General features: G+C 41.7%; 2 protein-coding genes across 2 annotated transcripts in view; both read right to left on the minus strand.

The window, feature by feature from the left end:
• Positions 1–7,613: 7,613 nt before the first annotated feature.
• LOC146652612 (uncharacterized) lies at positions 7,614–9,200 on the minus strand. The gene is made up of 2 exons (XM_085382020.1): positions 9,158–9,200; positions 7,614–8,389 (listed from the first exon to the last, which is right to left on the minus strand). Exons 1-2 carry the CDS (start codon positions 9,198–9,200, stop codon positions 7,614–7,616), a joined length of 819 nt encoding a protein of 272 aa, XP_085238146.1.
• A 7,162-nt stretch (positions 9,201–16,362) lies between these two features.
• The window catches only part of LOC146652613 (multifunctional protein CAD-like), a 28,640-nt gene continuing 21,057 nt past the window's right edge, over positions 16,363–23,945 (minus strand). The window contains exons 26-44 of the mRNA XM_085383123.1: positions 23,521–23,625; positions 22,831–23,079; positions 22,639–22,720; positions 22,180–22,346; positions 21,836–22,000; positions 21,630–21,761; positions 21,239–21,440; positions 20,957–21,147; positions 20,689–20,829; positions 20,510–20,599; positions 19,641–19,779; positions 18,904–19,097; positions 18,726–18,800; positions 18,360–18,572; positions 18,058–18,183; positions 17,816–17,971; positions 17,624–17,725; positions 17,004–17,098; positions 16,363–16,763 (exon numbers count right to left, since the gene is read on the minus strand). Coding sequence (XP_085239249.1) covers positions 16,664–16,763; positions 17,004–17,098; positions 17,624–17,725; positions 17,816–17,971; positions 18,058–18,183; positions 18,360–18,572; positions 18,726–18,800; positions 18,904–19,097; positions 19,641–19,779; positions 20,510–20,599; positions 20,689–20,829; positions 20,957–21,147; positions 21,239–21,440; positions 21,630–21,761; positions 21,836–22,000; positions 22,180–22,346; positions 22,639–22,720; positions 22,831–23,079; positions 23,521–23,625 — 2,724 coding nt within the window. The 3' untranslated portion in view covers positions 16,363–16,663. The remainder of the gene's footprint in view (positions 16,764–17,003; positions 17,099–17,623; positions 17,726–17,815; positions 17,972–18,057; positions 18,184–18,359; positions 18,573–18,725; positions 18,801–18,903; positions 19,098–19,640; positions 19,780–20,509; positions 20,600–20,688; positions 20,830–20,956; positions 21,148–21,238; positions 21,441–21,629; positions 21,762–21,835; positions 22,001–22,179; positions 22,347–22,638; positions 22,721–22,830; positions 23,080–23,520; positions 23,626–23,945) is intronic.

A 23,945-nucleotide genomic window follows, 5' to 3' on the forward strand; every position in this document is an offset into this window, starting at 1 on the left:
GTCCAAATGTGTGGTAGTGGGCACATCTGCTATATTGAGATAATCCACCCCACCTCGCAGGTGTGCCACATCAGGATGCTGATCTGACATCATGAGTAGTGCACAGGTGTACCTCAGACTGCCCACAACAAAAGGCCACCCTGGAATGTGCAGTTTTTTGCGCTATTGGGGGTCTGGGGACCCAGAACCGGTCAGTATCTGGTGTGACCACCATTTGCCTCATGCAGTGCAACACATCGTCGCATGGAGTCTATCAGATTGTCAATTGTGGCCTGTGGAATGTTGGTCCACTCCACTTCAATGGCTGTGCGAGGTTGTTGGATATTCGTGGGAACTGGTACATGCTGTCGTATACGCCGGTCAAGCACATCCCGAATAATGCTCAATGGGTGACATGTCCGGTGAGTATGCTGGCCATGCAAGAACTGGGACATTCTCAGCTGCCATCTGCCCTGAACAATGTGAACCATGATTCATCCGTGAAGCGCACACCTCTCCAACGTGCCAGACGCCATCGAATGTGAGCATTTGCCCACACAAGTCTGCTACGGCGACGAGCTGGAGTCAGGTCAAGACCCCGATGAGGACGACGGGCATGCAGTTGAGCGTCCCTGAGACGGTTTCTGACAGTTTGTGCAGAAATTGTTTGGTTGTGCAAACCAATTGTTCCAGCAGCTGTCTGGGTGGCTGGTCTCAGACGATCTTGGAGGTGAACCTGCTGGATGTGGAGGTCCTGGGCTGGTGTGGTTACACGAGGTCTGTGGTTGTGAGGCCGGTTGGATGTGCTGCCATATTCTCTGAAACGCCTGTGGAGACGGCTTATGGTTGAGAAATGAACATTCAATGCACGGGCGACAGATCTGGTTGACATTCCTGCTGTCAGCATGCCAATTGCACGCTCCCTCATTGCTTGTGGCATCTGTGGCATTTTGCTGTGAGACAAAACTGCACATTCCAGGGTGGCCTTTTGTTGTGGGCAGTCTGAGGTACACCTGTGCACTACTCATGATGTCAGATCAGCATCCTGATGTGGCACACCTGTGAGGTGGGATGGATTATCTCAATATAGCAGATGTGCCCACTACCACACATTTGGACTGATTTGTGACCACTGTTTGGGAGGGATGGTTATATTGTGTATCTGGAATGAATTTTAGGTCTCTACGTCCATCCCATGGGGAATAGGAGCAAAAACAAAAGTGTTGCGTTTATATTTTTGTTCAGTGTATGAAGACGTGGATTCTCCTTTTCACATGTTAGCATGTTGTTTGGCCAGCTGTGGCTTACATTACCACAGCTGTGATAAAATTATCAGGAGTACTTCTATGTCTATGAGGGGAAAGCTTTCCTTGTTTACATATAATATAATAATGATACAGATAATGAAAGTCAGACAAAGTGGATCATGTCTTTTACAAAGTGCATAAATAAATCAAGCAGATTTTTTTTCGGTTGTGGTTTCTGAGTTGTGAAATGTCTGCAGCTCCGGAGTGGACTGTATTTGATTTGTCACATTGAAAGAGGGCCAGAAAATTACATAATCAGTGAAGCCAAACACATGTCTCTTTCCTAATATGGGCAATGTCTTTAGTAAAACTCAGCTGTAAGCATGTCTCCAGGCTCTGAATTGAAGGATTTTAGCACACAATGTTATGTGTTTTCAAACTCACAAAATCATATTTTACGTTCTTGAAGCAATAACCACGTGAAACTGAAGTTTAAATACTTTTCTTCCCTACATCCTGTGTGCAAGAGTCAATTATAGCATCATTTGGAGAGTTATATTTCATTTAGCATGTTATCGCATATCTGAAGGGGACCTAAAATAAAGCACAGTTCAGTCAGAGGGTCTCTTATTGATTGAAATCAACTTTTCCTGCTTTTAGGAGATAACTGAAAGTATACATGAAAGTGCCTTATCTTTTATAACCACAGGTTTTTTTTTATAATGGGTGTTTGTGTAAACTGTGTGTCACAGAAATAAAAGGCTGCTGTGGCGTGATGGTTCTTCGTAGTGGTCTGACACCGAGGGCAGAGGGGCTGCTCTGAGATCCTTCCCTTGCTAGCATGTGAAAAACCGGTTGAGCTGTTCGTCTTGTTTCATTAACGGGAATAAGTCTCTAAAGCAGCGGGGCCTGTGGAAGCGCAGACCCAACACTTTCCAGTAGCATAAGATTTTTTGCCAAGAAGTGCGACAGCAAAGAACTGATTGTCCAAATATAAGTTTCCTTACTTTTTCTATGAAGTTTATATGTTTGTAAAAATAAAGTAAACCATCTGCTCTAAACAGGTTTACATAGACTCAAGATTCCTTTTATCATTTTCTTGAAAATGTGTTTTTGGGGTGTTTTGCAAAACTAACTTTCCTCAGTCACACACTTTTTTCCTTCAGTTAAAAAACTTGTAGATCTGGCATATTGATCGATCACAGGTTTGATAGCTTATCTCTGGACAGTCAGCTTAAAGAAGAATTTGCAAAGTTCATTGTATTTATTTAAGATCATTTTTGACAGCCACAGCTGTGACACATCAATGATTTTTATAAGATATTTATCACAGACTGACAGAACTACGAGAAACACCTTTTAGTTATCGTCCTTTTTAGTCGTCTGAAAAGTTCATATAAAAGCAGAGGTTTCTCTGTTTTAAAGACACAGAACATTTTTAAGACACAATCACACAAGTAGATATTTCAAGAAGACAGTGTAAACAAACATTTAGGGGCTGTGGTTTCACATGTTGCTCCACCTATCATGCGTTAGAGTCACCTTCCAGTAAGTTTCCAGGTCACTTACCCAGTATATGTACTCAGACTGGAACCAGTATGTTTGAGATTCATACAACCAGAAAACTGTCTCCTCTGTTTATTGTGTGAATTCACACTATTGAGATCCTGTTTCTCTTTAAACTTTATTCTACCTTATTCTAGTTGCTCCGACCTTTGCTGGTTAACTACTCCCTCCGTTTTCAGCCGATTTCCACCATTTAAACTTGAATCTGTTCTGCTCCCTGTGCTAATGCCAGCTATATCTTTTGGTGGTCATACCTTTCATACTTTTTGAGATATTACAGTTTTTGTCCGTTGCTTGAACACTACAAACCCATGCTTAGACTAAAGTAACACAACTTGAAGCTTTTGTTACCATACCTCAAACACATGTACCCCTACCTTAAACAAAAGCGCTGCTTTGCACCCTAGTTGCAATTATGCAACACACTTACTCCTTTATGCAACACACATGGTCCTGCATGCTACACTCTATTTCATACATAAGACACTTTGTTCACAAAATGAAATTTCAGGGTGCCATTTGGAAAACACATGTACCCAAAATACAAAACACATCGGGTAATTGCAACCACTCAAATACACACCTGAAGGCACTTACTTGTAAAACTGAACACCAATTAGCCAACTACAAAAAGCCCTCAGTTTAGCCAATTCAAGAACTTTGCAAGCATGGATGGAGGGAGAGCAAGAGGAGGAGGAGGAGGAGGAGGAGGAGGTCGAGGTCGAGGTCGAAGAGGCCATGCACGGACCCATATTTCTGATGATATAAGAGCAACTTTGGTGGACCATGTCATCAACCATGGCCTGACTATGAGGGAAGCTGGGCAGAGAGTCCACCCACATCTAAGCCGCTTCACAGTGGCATCTGTAATAAGAACATTCCGACTAGAAAACAGGTCTGTCTTCACCTCTCTACCTTCTACTCCACTCAGATGGTTTTTATAGCACTGTTCTACAGTATATACCATTACCATATCAAGTGTACAGGGTATTGCAGGGTGCTAAGGCTCCTTTTGCAGCCAAAGTGGTAGTTTCTGTGAAACATAGCATGATTACTTATATTGAAGTACAGTGGATGACACAGTACATACAGTAAAGTACTGTAAGAAAAATAAGCAAAGCGATGACAATATGTGGTTGTATTTCTCTAGACTGACTCGAAGACCTTCTGGGGGAGGACGCCAACGCCTGTTCACACAACAGCAGGAACTTGCCGTTGTGGACCTAGTGAGGGCAGACAATGCCATCCGTCTCCACCAGCTACGAAAGCAAATACTTGCAGACAGGCAAGTGTTCAACAGCATAAACCATGTGAGCATCACCACCATCAGACGCATCTTGGGAAAACACAGCATCACCATGAAGCAGCTCTACAGAGTCCCATTTGAGAGGAACAGTGACAGGGTCAAAGGACTTTGAGCTGAATATGTACGGGTAAGTGTAACTGTCCTTTAAATGTACAATACAGTATTGGTGAAATCCAGTAGCAGCTGAATATGTACCATATCAGTACCACATGGATCCATTCTGAGAGCTACACAGGTACCTGTGTGATGGGGTTCTGTATGTGTAGCACTGTAGTACAGTAATATGTTCTCTTGGCCATGGATGGAGCTGCACAGCCTCATGAATTCATTTTCATTGATGAAGCTGGATTCGACCTGTGCAAAACAAGACGACGGGGTCGTAATGTCATTGGTCAAAGGCAATTGTGCACGTCCCAGGGCAGCGCAGGGGAAATGTCACATTGTGTGCCGCCATAAGCCTTCGAGGGCTTCTGCATCATCATGCAAAACTAGGTCCATACAACAGCCAACATATACTCACATTTCTAGATGCTCTCCATAACATAGTTGTACAGAACAGACCAGATCAGCCCAGGTTTGTTTCCATCAGGCTGCTCTGGTCCAGGCCTGGTTCTCCAACCACAACCAACTTGAAGTGGTATACTTGCCCCTTACTCACCATTTTTAAACCCTATACAGGAATTTTTTTCGGCTTGGAGATGGCGTGTATATGACCGCCAACCACATGCCCGCATGCCTCTTCTGCAGGCAATGGAACAGGCCTGCGGCGACATTCAGGTGACAGCAATCCATGGATGGTTTCGACATGCAAGAGGATATTTTCCCCGGTGCCTAGCGAGAGAAGACATTGCTTGCGATGTCGATGAGGTCCTGTGGCCAGACGCCAACAGACGGCGGGATCCATGAGCCCACGTATGCACAATTGTCATGATTTTTTGTGTTTACAGTATGGTGTTTTTTCTATTACTGTATTATGGTGTTTTTTTGTTTTTTTTGCTTTCTCTGAATTCATGGTAAATGGCCTGCATTTGTATAGCGCTTTACTCAGTCCCTAAAGACCCCAAAGTGCTTTACACTACATTCAGTCATTCACCCATTCTCATGGTACTGCAATGTACAATACTGAGTAGGCCTATTTGTTGTTTTGGTTGTTTGAAAATGTGTCTCCTGAAAATATGCCTTCTGAATAAACAATGAAAGACTGCAGTGTTTTATATAAAGTAGAATAGTGTGCTCCCCCTGATCTGTAAGTGTTTGCATATGATGCAAGTATGTGTCATTTTGTCAACAGTTACATTTTGACAAAGGAATGTTAGGTTTTGACAGCAGAGTTTAGGTTTTGAGAGTTTCAATTTGGCACAGATGTGAATGGTATATTTCCCAGTGTTGTGTCGTGTGTACCCAGAGGTTGCCCTTTGTTACAAATTAAAGTCTACAAATCAATGACATCACACTGGCCTATGTTTATTCAGTCTATGATTACATGTCAGTGAGATCTTGGAGCTGCCAGCATGCAAAGCTGCAGCTTTAGAATTTAGGCTCTAATCCTTTTTTCCACCATTTTTTTTATTTTTCTTCTTCCTTTGTTTCTCAGACATGTATGTTTTTTTTTTTTTTTTCTCCCATCATTTCCTCTTATTGTCCCTTTACATACTCTTTGCCTCGCTCCAGTCTACTGCCAGAGTTTCAGTATTTTATTCACTTAATAGCAGGACAGAATCCCACGTGACTGTGGCCTTGTGTTATACCCTCTCTGCTGCAGTGATGCTGCAGACAAACACAAACATCGTGATCAGACATTTAAGAAAAGCCTCTTACAGATGAAGGTCTGTGTCTCTTGACCTAAACACATAATCAAGTTAAATCTAATTTATGTTCATCAGTGCCCCTCACACTGTAACTTAAAGTAATACATTTGTTACTGGTTAATTACAGAAGCACGTTTGTGAGCATAAAGATGTAAGCCTTGGACCATCGGGATGAAATGTGGTTGGGAAACTTAACAAGCATTGATAAAGCTTCATCAGTAGTTCGAACAATGCCTCAAAACCTTCGCTCACCACAGGTGGTTAGCAGACTATGGATGTACCATGCAGCCTAATAACATGCAGTAAATTGCAGGTTAAAGCAGTCTGCTTACACATTGTTAAACGAGGGAAGGGAACTAATGTGGCTGTCACATGACCCTTTTGTCCCATTTCATCCCAGCATTTGATTAAATTGCTGCTCACTACTTAAAACTGATCACATAAAACTATTTTTCTTCATCTTTTAATGATTACCAAAGTCTGTGAATCCCCAAATTGTTCAGTTGTTCTTTTTGCTCCCTATGAGGTCACTTTTACCATGTGACAAAAACAACACCCCACTGTACACACTTGAGCCACCAGCAACTTTATAAATCCCCAATAAAAAGCTGACAGGTTGCAATGATGTTCCAAATAACTTATTAAGAAAACAACTAAATACACAGAAAATATTATGAAAACTGGTTTATTTTATATCTCCTAGTTTGAAGTGAAGCAATAAAAACATGTATAAAACATCACAAACTGTAATATTATACAAATGCTTACGTCCTGCTGATGCAATGGAGACATCTTCCAGTGACAGTCTTCATCCGTGTGAGTGTGAGGAGGCTCCTAAACCCACCGACACAGAAGTGCATGTTCACAACTCCCTCTGTGCAGGTGGGGTCAGGGCCCTCCTCACCCTGGGTGAAGAGGGGTGGTGCTGTGGCCAGTCAGGTATGAAGTGCTGAGAGTGGATCTTTGGTCCTCTGTGCAGCTCTGTCCACTCTCAGCTGCCCTGCAAAGCAATAACACGAGAAAGACGTCATTTTAACACAAAACAGCATTTCCATTGTTGGTAGCTGCAGCATGTTGTTAAAATGCAATTTTAAACTCAACATATACACACAATAACTATAACTAAACTTAAACCTACAGTACTGTAGGACGATGATTTACACCAGCTATTGGAAGGATTTAGTCTTCAAGACAGTTTGTAGCCAATGTGAGGTGATAACTTACATAGCTGGAACACAGCACCACTCTCCAGTTTGTCATTTGGTCATCCATCCTTCTCATCGGGTTGGGGTAAGGCTGTCTTCTGGGTGGAGTATCTCTCTGTGTTAGCTCCGTCCTGGGCGTTGAGTGTCTGAAGTGCTGAATGCTGGGAGAGGACAAGTGTAAAGCACCTGAAGACAAAAAGACAAAGAGAAAAGCATGAATTCACAGATCACAGAGTTGTTCACTTTACTTTTCTTCTGTTATGTGTTTTTACCTTACCTCTGATCCCTGAGCCACAGGCTATACCTTATGTAAAAACAAGAGACTACAGTCAGTTCACGACATCATTTTAAACCTTTTCTACTTATTTGTGTTGACATTAAGTACGGACTTACCTTTGTCCTGCATGGTGAGCTAGAGCTTGAGAAAAAAATGTTAGTCATTTACAAACACTGCAAAGGCCAACTTAAACATTTAAAGCTTAAAAACAAGTTCTAACATAATCTAGTCAGAGTCGCTGTCATCAAGTGAAAGGTTAAAAGGCCTTTCCCAGAAGCGTCTGACACCAACAGAACCCGAGGATGTTGAAGGGCCATAAAACGTGTCATCACTTACCTTGCACCTCTTTGCACTTACCTCATCAGTGCAGGTGTCGTCTCCGCTTCTCTTTGCTGAGGAGGTGAGAGCTGAGGTTGAAGGAGAAGCTGAGAGAGTAGCGGAAGAAGGAGCAGGAGAGGAAGGAGCTGAGGGAGCAGGGGAGGAAGCAGCTAAGGGAGCAGGAGAGGAAGCAGCTGAGGGAGGAGCAGAGGAAGCAGGAGAAGCTAAAGGATCACCAACCGGGAAGAGTGGGGCGTTGGCCTGGCCGAAAGGCGGCATGGCGAATGGGGCAGCACCTGGAGCAATAGGATGTTGCCAATCGTGCCAAAACGGCTCTGGAGGGAGCTCCTGGATGAGAGGGGAATCAGCTCTCTCATCCATGGTGTCATACCCCGAGTCGTCACTAGGCCAATCGGCCCACTCTTCTGAGTTGTTCCAGTCAGAGGAATTGTCAGTGTCTTCACTCACCTCTTCGACGTCCTCAGGTATGTAGGGAGGGTACTCACCTTCCTCTTCACTGTCATCAGGATCCTGTGCTTCAGGAGAAGAGGGTGAGGATGGGAGAGGGATATACTCACCATACTCACCTTCACTGACACGCTCGGTATCAGAGTCATCCAGGATCCTGATGACCTCTGGAAGGCCTTCTTCTGCAGGACGCTCAACCACGTAGTCGAGACGACCTGTGAGGAAACAAGTTTAAAATAACATTAAGAATGTAATAAACATCAAGTGCTAAAGGAACAGAGCTACATCTGTTAGTTTGAGCAGGTGATGAGAGAAAAGCATTTTAGGCTACATTTATGTCAGACTGAATGACACTTCTACTTGTTCATGCAAGCAAAAAACAGCTAAGTCAACTAAGTTCACATCATTAACTGCTATATAATAAGATATAGTAGTGGCATAACATAAGGATACCATTATTACTACTGTACTATGATTACTGTTTTCATATTCTTTTTTATATTCATTTATTTTTGTTATTTTTTATTATCATGTTTTGTAGCAGGGGAAAAGTTATAGTTTATTTCAATAAAGCCTTTGATCCAAGAAGAACAGGATGTTAGGAAGGGACCGGGATCTGGTGTGTTTACACCTGTGTGTTCTGACGTCATGACATGCTGAAGATGCTGTTACCACAGAGACTGATTTTGGGGCATTTTACAAATTTTAGTCCGTTAAGCTATTTTTAACCAAATCATTAAAAAAGTGTCAAATTTGAAGCCTTCAAATCAAAGTAACACCTTTTTTTTTCAAATTCATACACCAGTCGTTAATAATTTCTACACCTCTCCCGGAAAATTTAAAGCATACAAACAATTTACGGGGAAAAATCTTGGAATAAGCATATTTTGATAACATTAAAACTTGATATTCACACTGGAACTTATTAAATTATTACAGTCATTTAGTAGCTCTTAAAATAACTGAAGAAATGTTAAAAGTACCTGCAGCGAAGTCCAGGGGGCTGTCGAGTCCACGACGAGCCATCTTCAGGCTTTGCTGTATGAAAAACAAGTACAAACAATCCAAAGATGAAGTACTTGTTGTGGCGAGCAAGTCAAATCCGCTTTCAGTAAATATTTTCCCGAAAACTTAACTTTCCACAGGCTGAGGTTGGAGCAGGTCAAAACAAGTCCAATAGCAAGTGTAAAGGGACGAATGGAACCTTGTGCAGCATTTATATACCCTCCGCAGGCCATGGTTACGGTTGCCAACATTTTTCTTTTAAAAGCTAACAATAACTTAGCGTTCTCGCTACTCACTATGCTGTTAAACAGCTATATGTTAGCAATGACAACATTTAACAATGCTAGCCGTGCTGATTAGCCTTAGGATTGCTTGAGGTTGTTTCCAGCTCTAGTGGTCATAAGCGAACTTAGTTCTGTGCCAGCTTTTAGCACGAAAATCAATCTTGTAAAGCTCACTATTAAACTGACAAAGCCTTAGAGCCTAGAAACTATGATACTTACAACTGTGCTATGTTTGTCTCATAGCATATAGCAAGACACCATAACTGACCTTTGACCTCTTCTCAAGATTAGATAATGCTATATAGAGCTATTTTAACACTATGTTTCTTACTGCCATTGTTTGACAACATATAAGCATAAAGGAAATGATATATGGAGATTCTAAATATCAGGTTATTATGACTTTATTATAAACTTTACAGTAACAGTTCAGAACTATTAAGCAAGCTTAGTTTTGGAAAAATCCCATTTGTGATCAAAACTTTTTACTTCATATTTATTACTGGTTTAAATCTTACCTGTCCAGCCAAAGTTTTTCTGTTAGATTGGGGGAAACATCGTCCTCAGAAACCTCACTTTCTTGTGGGGTCCTCAAGGAGTCCAATCTTGGTCCAGTTCTCTTTTCTATTTATATGCTCCCCATGGGTTCAATTTTTTGAAAAACATGGGATCTCATTCCATTGCTATGCAGACGACTCACAGATTTACCTGCCACTGAAACGTGAATCTGTGAGTCGTCTGAAGGGTTTGCTAGATTGTTTGGAGGATGTTGAGGATGGCATGGATGGCTTTTAACTTCCTTAACCTAAATGAACAGAAAACAGAGGTGATTGTGTTTGGTCCCTGTGACCGCTGTGACTTTGGCCCTTTAGGAATTCATAATAATAATAATAAAAACCTTTGCAAGGAACCTAGGAGTGTTTTTTTTTACTCTAATCTAATGTTTGATAAACAGATTAATGCTGCCTTTGCTGTAACTGCTCCTAAGCTCCCTTCACGTCAGGACTTCCCCAACATTGGACACTTTTAACTGACCATTCATCCTCCTCTTTCTCTCATTTTTTACATTCATCAGGTCCTCAGAGTACTCGTTCCATCTTCCCAACACACTCTTTTCACTGTTTAGCACATTTCCATCTTTATCCATCTTACTCCACAAATAGTCTTTTCCTTCGGGGCCGACAAACTGACAACTTTCAACATAATCCATTTGATTTCCAGCTTCAAACTCGTGATAATGACGGACACTGTCTTCACCCTGAAACCGCATTCATGAAATCTTCCTTCAAGATTACAACTACTTGATTTACAGTGGAGTGAAAAAGTCTTTGGCTTCTTCCTTATTTCCTTTTTTTGTATGTTTTTCACATGTGAAAGTTTCAGATTAATAAACAAATTTAAATATGAGGCTATTTAAAAAAAACAAACATCAATCATCCAAACAATTTATTCAAAAAATGGAATTTTGAAACAAGTGAGCTGTAAATACAAAATTGCAGTTGCACTAAAACACATTTTTGCATTGTCCAACTTTCTTATCTCTCGTCTGCTCTCACAGTGAGTCACACACATTTGTATTTACAGAGCACACTTTGACAAGTAGTCTAAACTCTGGGTGAAGTGTGTGATCACACCGAGTCCCAGCTGGTTTGAGGAGCAGACTGAGTCTCTGCAGGGTTTAAACTGGGTCCCTGGAAAACAGACACAGTCCAGTTATATCTGGATGAAAACTGTCTCTGTGAAGGCAGTTTTGTTTTTGTTAACACTCCCTCAGAGAGGGACAGCTGGTTCATGTTTATTTAATCCCATTATCCAAAGACACTTCTACATCATCATCCACAGTTATGGGTCAGTTTTAATTTAATATTGGATTATTGAGATTTGTACTTACTGTGGTTTCATCCATCTGAGTTTTGTTCCCTAAAATGAGAGAAGAAAGTCAATTTCAGTTTCGTTTTAAAATTCAAAATCATTCAATCTTAAATGTACCTTTATGTCTTGTCCTTATATTGACTGTTGCAGCAGTTATTAAAAGCGCTGCTAATCCCACAGAGACAACAATGAACCTCAAAGAAACAAAAAAATCTGTCAAACACAAAAAATGTGATTATTAAAATTATTTGGTTGCAGTTTTCTGTTCTGTGTAAATTCCTTTCTTTTAAAAATGTAACAGCATTTTATTAATAAATGTGCAAATTTCTGTGATATGATTTGTATTTAAAAGTATTTATATACAAAGTTAAAGTGAGTTTTCATTTGCATATCATTTCAAAAGCTCAAATAAATTTAAAATAAACAGATATTTATGCAACCAGCTTAATCTTCAGTCCTGCTTTTGAAGGACTCTTCATTGTTGGGGTTGTTTCTGATTTTGTGCTTATTTCAGTTTTTCTGGCTGGATTCTTTGTTGTTTTTGTGTCACCTGAATAAATGAAAAAGTAAAAGCACAAAAGTTTTTCATGTTTCTCATCTGATGTAAACATGAGAAACAATATTCTACTTTCACACTTGAAATATTTAAGTAAATGTTTGATGTGATTTTACTTATATTACAGTTTTTGCCCACTGCTTGAACACATTTTGCAAAACTTTGCTCATTGTGCCAAAACCCTAAACACAAGTACACATGACACAACACTGGGAAATATACCATTCACATCTGTGCCAAATTGGAACTCTACTCCCAAAACCTAAACTCTGCTGTCAAAACCTAACATTCCTTTGTCAAAATGTAACTCTGTTGACAAAATGACACATACCTGCACCATATGCAAACACTCACAGATCAGGGGGAGCACACTAGTCTGCTGTACATAAAACACTGCAGTCCTTGATTCCCATTGTTTATTCAGAAGGCACATTTACAGGAGACACATTTCCAAACAACCATAAACGCAAATAGACCTACTCAATACTGTACATTGCAGTACCATGAATACAGGTACAGCAAATAAAACAACAACAACACAATAGTACTGCAATAGAAAAAACACTATACTGTAAACACAAAAAACCATGACAATTGTGCATAAGTGGGCTCATGGATCCCGCCGTCTGTTGGGGTCTGGCCACAGGACCTCATCAACATCGCAAGCAATGTCCTCTCCCGCTAGGCACCGGGGTAAATATCCTCTTGCTCTCCCTCCATCCATGCTTGCAAAGTTCTTGGAATGGCTACGCTGAGGGCTTTTTGTAGTTGGCTAATTGGTGTTCGGTTTTGCAAGTAGGTGCCTTCAGGTGTGTATTTGAGTGGTTGCAATTACCCGATGTGTTTTGTATTTTGGATACATGTGTTTTCCGAATGGCACCCTGAGATTTCATTTTGTGAGCGAAGTGTCTTATGTATGAAATAGAGTGTAGCATGCAGGACCATGTGTGTTGCATGAGGGAGTAGGTGTGTTGCATAATTGGTACTGGGGTGCAAAGCAGCGCTTTTGTTTAAGGTAGGGGTACATGTGTTTGAGGTATGGTAACACCAGCTTCACGTTGTGTTACTTTAGTCTAAGCATGGGTTTATAGTGTTCAAGCAACGGGCAAAAACTGTATTGTCTGTTTGTCTCTGTTTGTCTCTGTTTCCCCTGCGAAAGACTGGCGACCTCTCTGGGTTGTACCCCTCCTCTCGCCCTATGATAGCTGGGATAGGCTCCAGCTCCTCTGTGACCCTGGTAAAGATAAGCGGAAGATAATAAATATATGGAGTATGTTGATGTGGTGGAGGAGGTACAAGTATCTGGGCATCCACATCTGGCCATTTTCTCTAACAGGCTGATTCAGTTCCACTGTCACAAAGACTGAAACAAAAAGCATTTCATACCCCACATGTGATCACCTTCTATTATAAGCTACAACAACAATAATAATAATCATCATCATCATCATCATCATCATCTCATCATTGTTGTCCATGTATCTTCTCGTCTTCACTGCGTAGGCAGATCCTGAAGTTTCCTACGCTACCATCAGCTACACCAAAACCACGAATACAGTTTTTTTTAATTGGTTTGGCGCAGTTTTCACAAGCAACTGGTACATTTTCAAAACTCTTAGTACTTATATCACAACAGATCATCAAAAGTGCACCTTTTTCAAACATTTCAGCATATTTTCAATTGTGTTAGTACAATACACATAATGACAAAATATCATTTTCACTACACAAAATAAGTGTTTCATCTAAATAAATGTTTCGTTCACAGTTACTGCCTTTCATAATGTTGTCACTATAAAATTTTTGATTTGCATCTCTTATCATTCAGTTTACAGTTTTTTCTGAATGCTTAAACCCTAACTGTGATTCCTGTAGCACAATCTCTAAAACTATTCAGACTTATAGCAAAACCACTCACTGAGTGTGCAAAACTAAAAGCACAAAAACTGCTTTGCACTCAGTTTGCAATTTTGTAACACACACTTTGCAAAACTGTAGGCACAACTCACTGCACAACACTCAATTACCAAATTTCCAACACACTCCTAGCAAAGTATACACATGTATGGCTATCATTAACACTAATTTGCCAACTGTCTGGCACACTTTCACATGTCAAAACTTTCTTAGATAATTAGTTCACTTTGCAATCAGCCTAAGCACTATAATACAGGTAAGCTGTGTGTGCGGAGTACAATGGAGGGAGCAGAAAGAGTGAGAAGTAGAGGAGGCCGAGGAAGAGGACGTGGAGGTGAAGAAGTAGGATGAAGAGGACGACAAGGACAAGAAGGAGCAAGAGGAAGACGAGGAGGGGGGAGAGGAAGATGAGGGGGGGGGGGGGGGAGAGGAAGGGTAGGAAGAGTAAGAAATAGAATTGTAGAGCTACAATAGTGGACCATGTAATCAACCGTGGAATGACCCTGAGGGTAGCTGGCCAACGGGTCCAGCCTAACTCGAGCCGCTACACTGTAGCAAGTACCATAAGGACATCTTGAAATGAGAATCGGTTAGTACAGTCACTTCGCACAAAGATTTGTAGCACTGCCATATGCCAATGAGAAACACACCAATACCATTGATGTAAAAATACTGAAATTGTTACTTTACAGAATTGCTAGATGACCAGATGCTGGGGCAGAGGAAGCATGTTCACTGCAGACCAAGTAACCCATATAGTCATTATGGCGATTGCAAATAATCCTATACTTGGAAATAAACACTTGTGTTTGTTTTGATGTGTTTGAATAAACACCAATACTTGAAGTTTGGATTCCTCTATGCTTATGGATCTATGACAGAAGTATGAGCTCAAACTGACATAGCCTACCTTGTGCACAGAGAAAGCAAAAGCCAGATGTGTTTTGTATTCATACCATCAGTGTGCAGTTGGCGCATTGTGTGCTTAGTAGATGATGGCTTGTGTGTACTGTTTGATACGGAAACACCATTTTTACGAAGGTGTGAAGAGTTAATCTAGCTGTGTTTGCTTTTGCAAGAGAACTACAATGTTTTGATTATTGGGTGACAGGTTTTCTTATTTGTGAGTTTTGCAAAGTTAGCCAATAGTTACAATAAATGTGCTTAAGCAATCAGAAAAAACTGTAAATGAAATCAACCACAAAGAGAAACATCCTTTTTCATTATTTATTTCTCCACATGACACAGAAGTCGTTTGACACTTTACAAACATCCGTTTGTATTTTGATTTTAAAAAAAAGTTTGTCAACAGTGTAAGAAATTACTGATAGTTACAGAGATTACCCCAAAACCATCAAAGACTGTGCTCTGAGGATATTTGTGCGTTTCCACTTGCAGTTAATGCAACACATTTGAAGAAAGGGAAACAACCATTTCATACAACCAAGGATGTCACGACTCTGAAACAGACTGAAATCATGTGACAAACATGTGCAGTAAGTCGTATCGTACCATTATACTCATGTAGAGCTGGAATGATGAAGGTTTTCCGGTAACCTAGAAATATATTAGACACTTAGTTTTGCTTTTGCTCATTTTAAAACAAAATATCAATCGGATTGTTTGGTGTAGTAAAAATATTTTTTTCTCTGTATTTTGTTAGAAATTTTCTTTTGAAAAACCTCGAGGCGTAAACCACCATTGCTGGTTTTCAGAGGACTGTGCCAACCCAAACAAACATCTGATGAAGCTGGTCCAGTAAATTGGTCTAAACGTAAAAATGCATTCAGGATTTATCTTCTTTGACATCCTCATTGGTCCCTTTAAACATCATTAATCAGATGCAGCAGCTGCAAATTATATATATATATATATATATGTAAAAGACATCGATAGCAGCACCCACTTCCTATTTCTTCCCTTTGCTCCTCGATTTGGCTCATCGATGCACAAACACTGATCATCTCTTAACCATTTCAAACAAGACAGATTCTGGTTCTATATTTTAATTATGTTAATGGTTTTAAGACATGTAAAAATAAAGGAATCTTGAAATACAGCAGGAAAGAAAACAAGTAAACATTTGTGTGACTGGAGAAAAAAAAAGTTCTGTGTTACAGCAGCATGTTATAAACTTTAACTCAGTATTAAATCTAGTATTTAAACCTACTTGCACCCCTCGGGGGCAGGAAATGAGAAATGTATAGATTTCAGAAAAGATACATTTTTGTTTCTCTGACAGTTTGTAGGACAAAGAAGCAGCACACTGTCACAATCAGCAGGGCTGATTGTGTGTAGAGTGAAGGGTGGACCCAAATGCAGACGGAAACAAAAGGCAAAATGCAAGGCTAACAATAAACTAAACTGGGTGAGCTAAATTAACTTAAAAACCTACAACAGGAACATGGACTTGACGCGAGGAGACTTGACGCAACTTCTTGGCTTGCAAACAAAGCAGACGATCTGACAATGACACACTGAAAACACAGGACTTAAATACACAGGAGGTGATTAGGGGAAGTGGGAACACATGGAGGAACAGCTGACTGACATGAACCTAATGACAGGACGGGGGAAGTGAAACTAAATACAATGAACAAAGAACACACGACTCCTTCAAAATAAAACAGGAAACACTGAAACTAGACATGACAACACAAGCTTAACAGACCTAACACGTGATGAACGATACAAGAACTCAAACATAGAAACCAAGGAAACAATAATTAATAACTGCCTTTCCTTAACTAAAGCTAAATAGGAATGACACAAACTAATCACATATCTAAAATGAGACAAATACAAAATGAACTCAGAGCGCTGGGTCAGAGACCCAGCCTGTGACACACACTGAGTTATCGGCCCAGTACGGTGGCCAGCAGGGCCATTCGGATGTACATGCCATTCTCCGCCTGACGGAAATATGCCGCCCTCGGGTCTGTGTCCACCTCCACACTGAGAGAAATAAAGAGAAACAGATCATTAGTCCACTTAATCAACACAATAGCAAATAATGTAAGGTGGGTTAAAATAAAATTCAGTTCAAATTTAAGTTAGTTAAAAGAAATCGTACTGAAATTAGACATTGTACACAAAACGTTACATTTCTGCAGCCCATTTAAGGGCTCAAGCAACATTTAAACAACACAGCTGGAACTGATATTGTTGTCACACATTTGACTGAGCGCGTCTCACCTGATTTCATTGACTCTGGGCAGCGGGTGCATCACCACCATCTTCTGTTTGGCTCCAGTCATGATGTGAGGAGTGAGGACGAACTGACCAAAACACTGAGAGAAACAACAGAGTCACAGTTAAAGATCAAAAATACTCCGGGATCATCCATTCACATGAGACCTGAGCTGATTGGTTCTGTCTGCACCTATGAATGCTTAGCTAAAGGGTTCCACTTCCATATTTCCCCACACGCTTACATCTGTAGAGGGGTGAGGGAACGCCTTCTTTCTCGCATATCTTCTTGTTTTCTTAAGACAATTCTATTTAATAGTTTTGCCTCTAGAAATATTTCATTTGGAAAGAACTTTGTGACGAATAACTGAACAAATCAGCTGCTTTCCACTAAAGATGAACTCCAAATGCAGACAAACCCCAGCTTCACCAGATGGAGTCAGTGGAGTTTGCAGTGCAGAATAGTGGATTAGGGAAAATGTCACCATGAGACCAACTGAACGATATCAAAAACGATTACCGGGCCAGCATGAGGCAGGAAGCACCAGGCCTAACTACAGATGCGCTGTGAGTATATGCAAGTATCTGTGTCACAAAATAAAACCCGTCGGTGAAATGAAACTTACGGCTTTGTACTCCTCCTCAGATGCAAACCTCTCCTTCTGGATCCTCGTCATGTAGAGGACGTCGGTGTCAGGCAGAGCCTCCTCGATGCTGTCAAACTCCTCCTGCAAACAAACATGTTTTTTTAAATTAGCAGTTTTTAGTACATATTTGTGAAAACTCCTCTTTGCTGTGTAACCATGTTTAGTCCTCACCTGTTTGATGCCCTTTGAGGCCACGTAGCTGACGATCTCTGCTGGCATGTGGAGGTTTTTGGGAGCTACGTAACGCAGAGTGATGCGGTACTGGGTCAGCAGTTTGGCGAGGGAATGAACCGTTCGGCCATGTTTCAGATGTCCAACCATCGTTATCTGACAGACGCCACAGTTTTAACATGTTTTCATGTAAAGTTTTATTCTGGCTGAAGATTAAATTAAAAAGGAATCATGTCGCTCACCGTCATGCCGTTGACCGTTCCCAGCTCCTCTCTGATGGTGAAGACGTCCAACAGGGCCTGAGTGGGATGCTCCCCGACACCGTCGCCAGCATTGATCAGCGGCTTACGGCACTGACGGGACGCGCTCTGAGGAGAAGGAGGAGTCACGTGCGTCAGATATTAAAAACTCATCTTCAAACTAAACAAGCATCAAAAAACACACAACAGGGTGCTGCTGCAGTTACTTTTATGACCAATTAGTCTTTATTTTCTGTTACGTAAAGAAAACTTTTAATAAAAAAAAGTATCCATCTAAAATCCACCTCTACAGCTCCAGGTGTTGGGTGACGCAGCACGAGGACGTCAGCGTAGCCACTCATGATCTGGACAGAGTCCGCCAGCGATTCTCCCTTCAGCGAGGAGGAAGTGGCCTCGCTGGAATGGACGACGGAGCCGCCCAAACGCTGCATGGCCGCTGCGAAGGAACTGCTGGTGCGAGTGCTGACCTCATAGAATATGGAGGCCATTACTTTACCCTGAACAGGAAGGCATGAGGAATGAGGGATTACTTTAAGGTACCTCATCATTCTATAACTTTGGTCATGTTTGATACGAACATCCACCATTGTAACAGCACATAACTGAAATTAGTGAATAGTGCAGTAACATGAGGCACGTTTAGGAGATACCTTGAGTATTTCCAGGCTTCGTTCCTTCTGAACCATCAAACGTAAAGTGTGAGCAACATTGAACAGGTGTGAGATCTGAAACAAACGAAGGACACAAAAATAAGCTTTTGTTCAGACCCGAGATCTTGTTTCAAACCTGTCAGCATTCCCAGAGTGTGTTTCATCTTCTTCGGCGTACCTGCTCCTTGCTGAACTGTCTGACAGACAAGATGTGCTGTCCCACCAGTGGGTGAAGCAGAGGAGACATCTGCAGGTGTGACACCTGACCAGGAGGCACCTGTCCTGACCCAGACTGTGGGGACAGCAGCCTGGACAGTGGGGGAGGATGGCTGTACCCGTCAACAGCAGCGGCTGGTGGGAGCATGACCATCTCTGTGGGGATAAGAGTCGCAGTGTATCAATGACTGGAACACAGCAAAGGTGTTTCACTGAGAATCAGCAGGAGAACATCAAACAACTTTAATTAAACTTGTTTTTATACGGCAATGAACAGTTTTGACATACTTGATTAATGGACATACCAGCTGAACATGTGAAATGATATGATAACATCTGCTTCATTTTTTAACCCCTCTTTCAACTTATTGATACCTTTTGCCTAAAGAAGGCTTTAAAAATCCCCTGTTAAGGCCAGTGTGGCGAGAATAAGGCACGGCGGGACCACGGAGTATCATTCGGCGCCATCTTTATTTACATCTCACCACAACCCACCCAAACCCCTGAGTCCCCGTGTTTTTAACTAGGTGGGCGTGATTAAGGATGCCGTGCAGGTACGTCCGCCCTCCCTGTACGGCACCGCAGACCACGCCCCACCACAGCCAGGCAGGCTGATAATACACTGGTAGAAACATTGGGAGAAACCCTCGAGGTAAAACAAAAATCTGCTGTTCCAAAGCATTCTGGGAGCTGTAATACCTGGTGGCAGGCCGGGATCAGAGGCACGGTGGATGCGGGGCGGCAGCAGGTAGCGGCTTTCTCCACCAATGCGTCGTGGGCTCGCAGCTCGAGTCCGCACTCCATCCCGGGGTGGAGTTGGACGCCGACGCTCAGGAGTCTGATGGAGCAGAATTAATGTAAACAAAACACATGAAGTAATCCCCACATAGAGGAGTTCAAGAAACACTCAAAACAGTTCTAAGTACAGGCTTTAAATGTTTTTGTTTGTAATTAAACTCTGTTAGCTGTACGTTCACCAAATTCTGTGAACTTTTTAGATGTCATCTACGCTCATAAGAAAGAAGACCGGGGATATAAGCACCGGAAAAGAGCTTCCTCCAAACGGTGGTGTCTAAGACCTCTTTCTTAGAAATAAAGTGAGGAGCTGCTATTCCTCCACATTTCAAAAGGAACAAGTTGATACCTGCTGTTTGCCTCCTACCAGACATTTCAGGCATGGAAGAAACACCAACTTTAATCACTGATCTGAACCTCTCGATTTTGCTTGCTGTGTCTTTTACAGCATTTTAAACTAATTACATCTAAGAAGTTCTTTTATTCAATTTGTTGAATGAAATTCTAGTGTTTTCTTTCAGTTACGTTTACTTAGCATCAACTAGCCGATATCTGCTGCTGTGTGCACGTTCTTCATGGCTATGGCTGCTAAAGAAGTGTGTTAGTGTTGGCAGATAACTTCACTCTCTTCTTAAATCTGGTCAATTTTGGCTCCAAAAATAATCATGGCGGTGGCCAAAACACCAATGTGATGTAATATTATTGTAGAGTCTTTATCTTACAACAGAAAGCATGAAAGGCAGCTGCATTATTACCGCATTCACTTTTATTACCATTGGAGTTTCTTTGACAGGTTCTGGAGGATGGGTGGAAGAAGTGGGCCAAGCCTTCACATCCTCACCGTAACCTGGAGGCACGAGCACCTGAAGGAGACAGGACACGTACTTTATTAGATCAACTACATTTATTCTCTTTGTTTTCTTGTTCAAAAGCAAAACGCACGAATGCTGACCTGGCCGTCGATGTAGGCCACCTCTCCTCGCAGGACCACGCGGCGGACTTTACCTTTCACCTTCATACCTTCGAAAGGAGTCCACTTAGACTTAGTGAACTGCATGGCCTGAGGAATAACCCACTCCTGCTCCAGGTCCACCTGAAAGACACGTAATTGATAAATAATTAGGAACATATTTCATCAGAGTACGGATAGGCTGCTAATTACTGCATCAAAATAATGTCTCCTTAAAATGAATTCCCTTTAATTGTGTTTGTCTGTGTACCTCCACGTAGGTGTTTTCCTGAACGGGCAGGTTGAAGATCCTGCGTGGATTGTCATAAAGACGTCTGGTAATATCATCCAGAGTCAGACGTCCATCACTGACGGCGGTGAGCAGCAGAGGCAGCATTGTTTCCAGACCGGGGTAACCAGGAGGAGGACGCTCACTGTTCTTCTCGTCTACAGAGTGAGGAGCTAGCAAAACAAAACAAAAACCGTACAGTTCAGGAAGGTCAAAGACAAGTCGGTCTGCATGATCGGTGACAGAAAATGAATGCTCTCTGACCGTGGTCTGTAGCAAAGCAGTCGATAATGTCCAGATTTTCCCAGAGTGTCTCCATGTCCTCGCGTGTTCCCAGCATGGGTCGGACCTGCGCTCGACCGTCGCCGATCTGCGCCACATTATCCTCACACAGGAAGAGGTGGTGAGGGGCGACCTCGCATGTGACCTGGATGCCCTTCTGCTTTGCAGCTCGGATTACCAGGATCTGAAAACCATTAAGAAGTATTAAAACTGTAGGAAAGAATCAAAAAAATTAAGATAAGATGCACTTTAACAGCCGAAGCAATCGATGATAAAACAGACTAAAAGTAAAATACCTCAATAATCCACTGAAATAGTTTAAAATAAAGTAAAAGTTGCATAAAATTAACAACAATAAGAAACAGCTCTTTACCTCCTCTTTCTTGGCCACGTGACAGATGTGGACTGGCCGCTGGTACAGCTGGGCCACCATGAGGATCGCCGCCACCGTCTGCTTCTCAGCGTGAGCCACGATGGGCATCTGCTTGGGCCATTTCTCAAAGTGCTTTAAACAGATCCACATGGTTAGGGCTGAAGCATCTCTAATGGCCTTCCAGCAACACTTAAAATCCAGCCTACCTCCATCCACAGGGAGACGTTGTCCATCTTGAGGGTGGAGTATGTGTCATTCAGGTACATCTTCAGACCGGCGGTCTGGCTGGCGATGGGCGGCAGGACAGCAGCGTTGTCCGTGGCAGCGCCCACATACAGGGCGTAGTCGCAGCGGCTGCCTGCTTTGGCTAACTGGTGACACAATATAACAGGAGTCAATGTCATATCGCTTCAAATTTTACTGAAAACTGAAGTACTCATTTCTAATCTTGTCCTTTCTGGTCACTGCCAACAAAAATCTTAACATTTCTGCATTAACAGGATCAGCCAACAGATTAAAAAGTGAATACAATTTAAAAACGTGGGTTTACCTTCTGCACCAGAGCCAGATTATTAGCATCAGTGATGGCGGGGGAAGTGTTGGGCATCGCACACACCAGGGTCACTCCTCCTGCCAGAGCAGCTGCTGTGCCTGAGGAGAAGTCCTCCTTATGGGTGGCGCCAGGCTCCCGTAGGTGAACGTGGACATCGATCAGACCTGTGATTCAATCAAAAACCAAAATACTTCACCCGGTATCTTTGTACTAGTTTGTCTGCATAGCTCGACTTCAAATATTTAGAAAAAAACAGTACTATGTGAAAAAGAATTAAAATGAGAAGCTGAACTATTAGTGCAAGTAATTAGTAAAGCTTTTAGTAGGATGAAGTATTTACTGTTTAAAGAACCTCAGTTTTTGAATAACTTTGCTTTAAAGACTCAAGAATTCCTGTTTCAGAAACAAACATCTAACATTACATTAGTGTTGTTGTTGCCGTTTACGACCACTCACCGGGCAGACGGACGAGTGTCTGGGATGCCATGCTGTCAACATGAGTTTTCACTGGTGGAGTCCTTCCAATCTGACGAAGAGCCTGCAAACGAGTCACCCTTTATTAATCATGTTCCCATAGAACCACATCACACAAAACATCCTAACAAAACAAAAAACAAACAACAAAAAAAAAAAAAACAGATCGCGTACCTGAACAAAGAGCTTGGTGCACTTGATATCGATGATGAGCGGGACAGAGTAGTCGATAGCCATACGCCTGGTCCTGTAGCCTTTGGTGACAAAGGAGGAGAGCCTTCGACCTCCGCTGTTCCTCATGGAGAGGTTAATGACAAGGTCGAAGTGGTTCTCCTCCAGGTAGTTCATGATGCTGCGCTGCTTCTCTTTGGTGGCACATTCATCGCTGTCGTACTCCTCAAACGGCCAATCGATTGCAGTCACCTGTACAAGGAGACAAAACAAACTTAAAGACAATATCTTAAAGAGTCTTAAAGTTTCTATCCTGATTTCATCCTGTCATAGATTAATACTTAAAATATAGTGTTATTAAAGTACTTAAGTGAACGCCACAATTATGAACAATGACATTTCTAAATACATTTCTGCTGTTTTTCAAAAGCTCTAGCAAAATAAAACATTTTTACAGCTACATTGTATCCATGTATAAGTGCTGCTCATCTGGAATCTTTGGTTTAATGTGCAATTCAAGAGGAATGATAAAGATGTAAAGGGTTACCAGGATTAAAGCATTTAAAAACAAATACATATAAACACGACCATATTCATGAGTCACTCACAGATGTGCCACTGCAAAATAAGTCGATTTTGATTTAAATAAAGTTTGTTACTCCAAAAAAACGAAGCCTGTGTTAAAAGAATTACCTTGACTCCATGCTCTGTGTAGAAGTCAGCCGTGCCCATGCTGGCATACAGGTCATATCCCAAAGACTCCAGGGCCTGCACGGTGGGCAGCAGCTCACTCTTGTTCTGCAAACACAAGTCAATGCAAATAGTTTGGATAAACAATAAAATCATAACATCAGTGCTGAAAGCTGGAAAAATCTATTTCGTTTACTATGCTTCACACAACCGGAACACTCTGCAGGTGCTCCTTAAAATCAGATCACTCTTAAACTTCTTAAATCTATTGTGGTAGACAGACAGTTTCAGTTTCAGCTCATCTTATCTGACATCGATGGCCTTTTCATACAGTTCCATTTGCTGTTTTTTTAACCCAGCATTCATATCTTTAGACTTCCCTGAACCACGGTCGCCCCTTAATATAGTTTTTATATTTTCTATATTCA

This window comes from Rhamphochromis longiceps, linkage group LG15 (genome assembly GCF_057381845.1).
Source record: "Rhamphochromis longiceps isolate RC_006_pf linkage group LG15, R_longiceps_female_GT1.1, whole genome shotgun sequence".
In the NCBI taxonomy this organism is placed as follows: Eukaryota; Metazoa; Chordata; class Actinopteri; order Cichliformes; family Cichlidae; genus Rhamphochromis; species Rhamphochromis longiceps.

What these genes read in the sequence shown, in the direction of transcription:
- LOC146652612 (XM_085382020.1), bottom strand. Translation starts at nt 9,200, where the DNA reads ATGGCTCGTCGTGGACTCGACAGCCCCCTGGACTTCGCTGCAG. An exon ending in CCCCCTGGACTTCGCTGCAG is followed by an intron (nt 8,390 to 9,157) that starts GTACTTTTAACA and finishes GTTTCCTCACAG; the next exon opens with GTCGTCTCGACTACGTGGTT.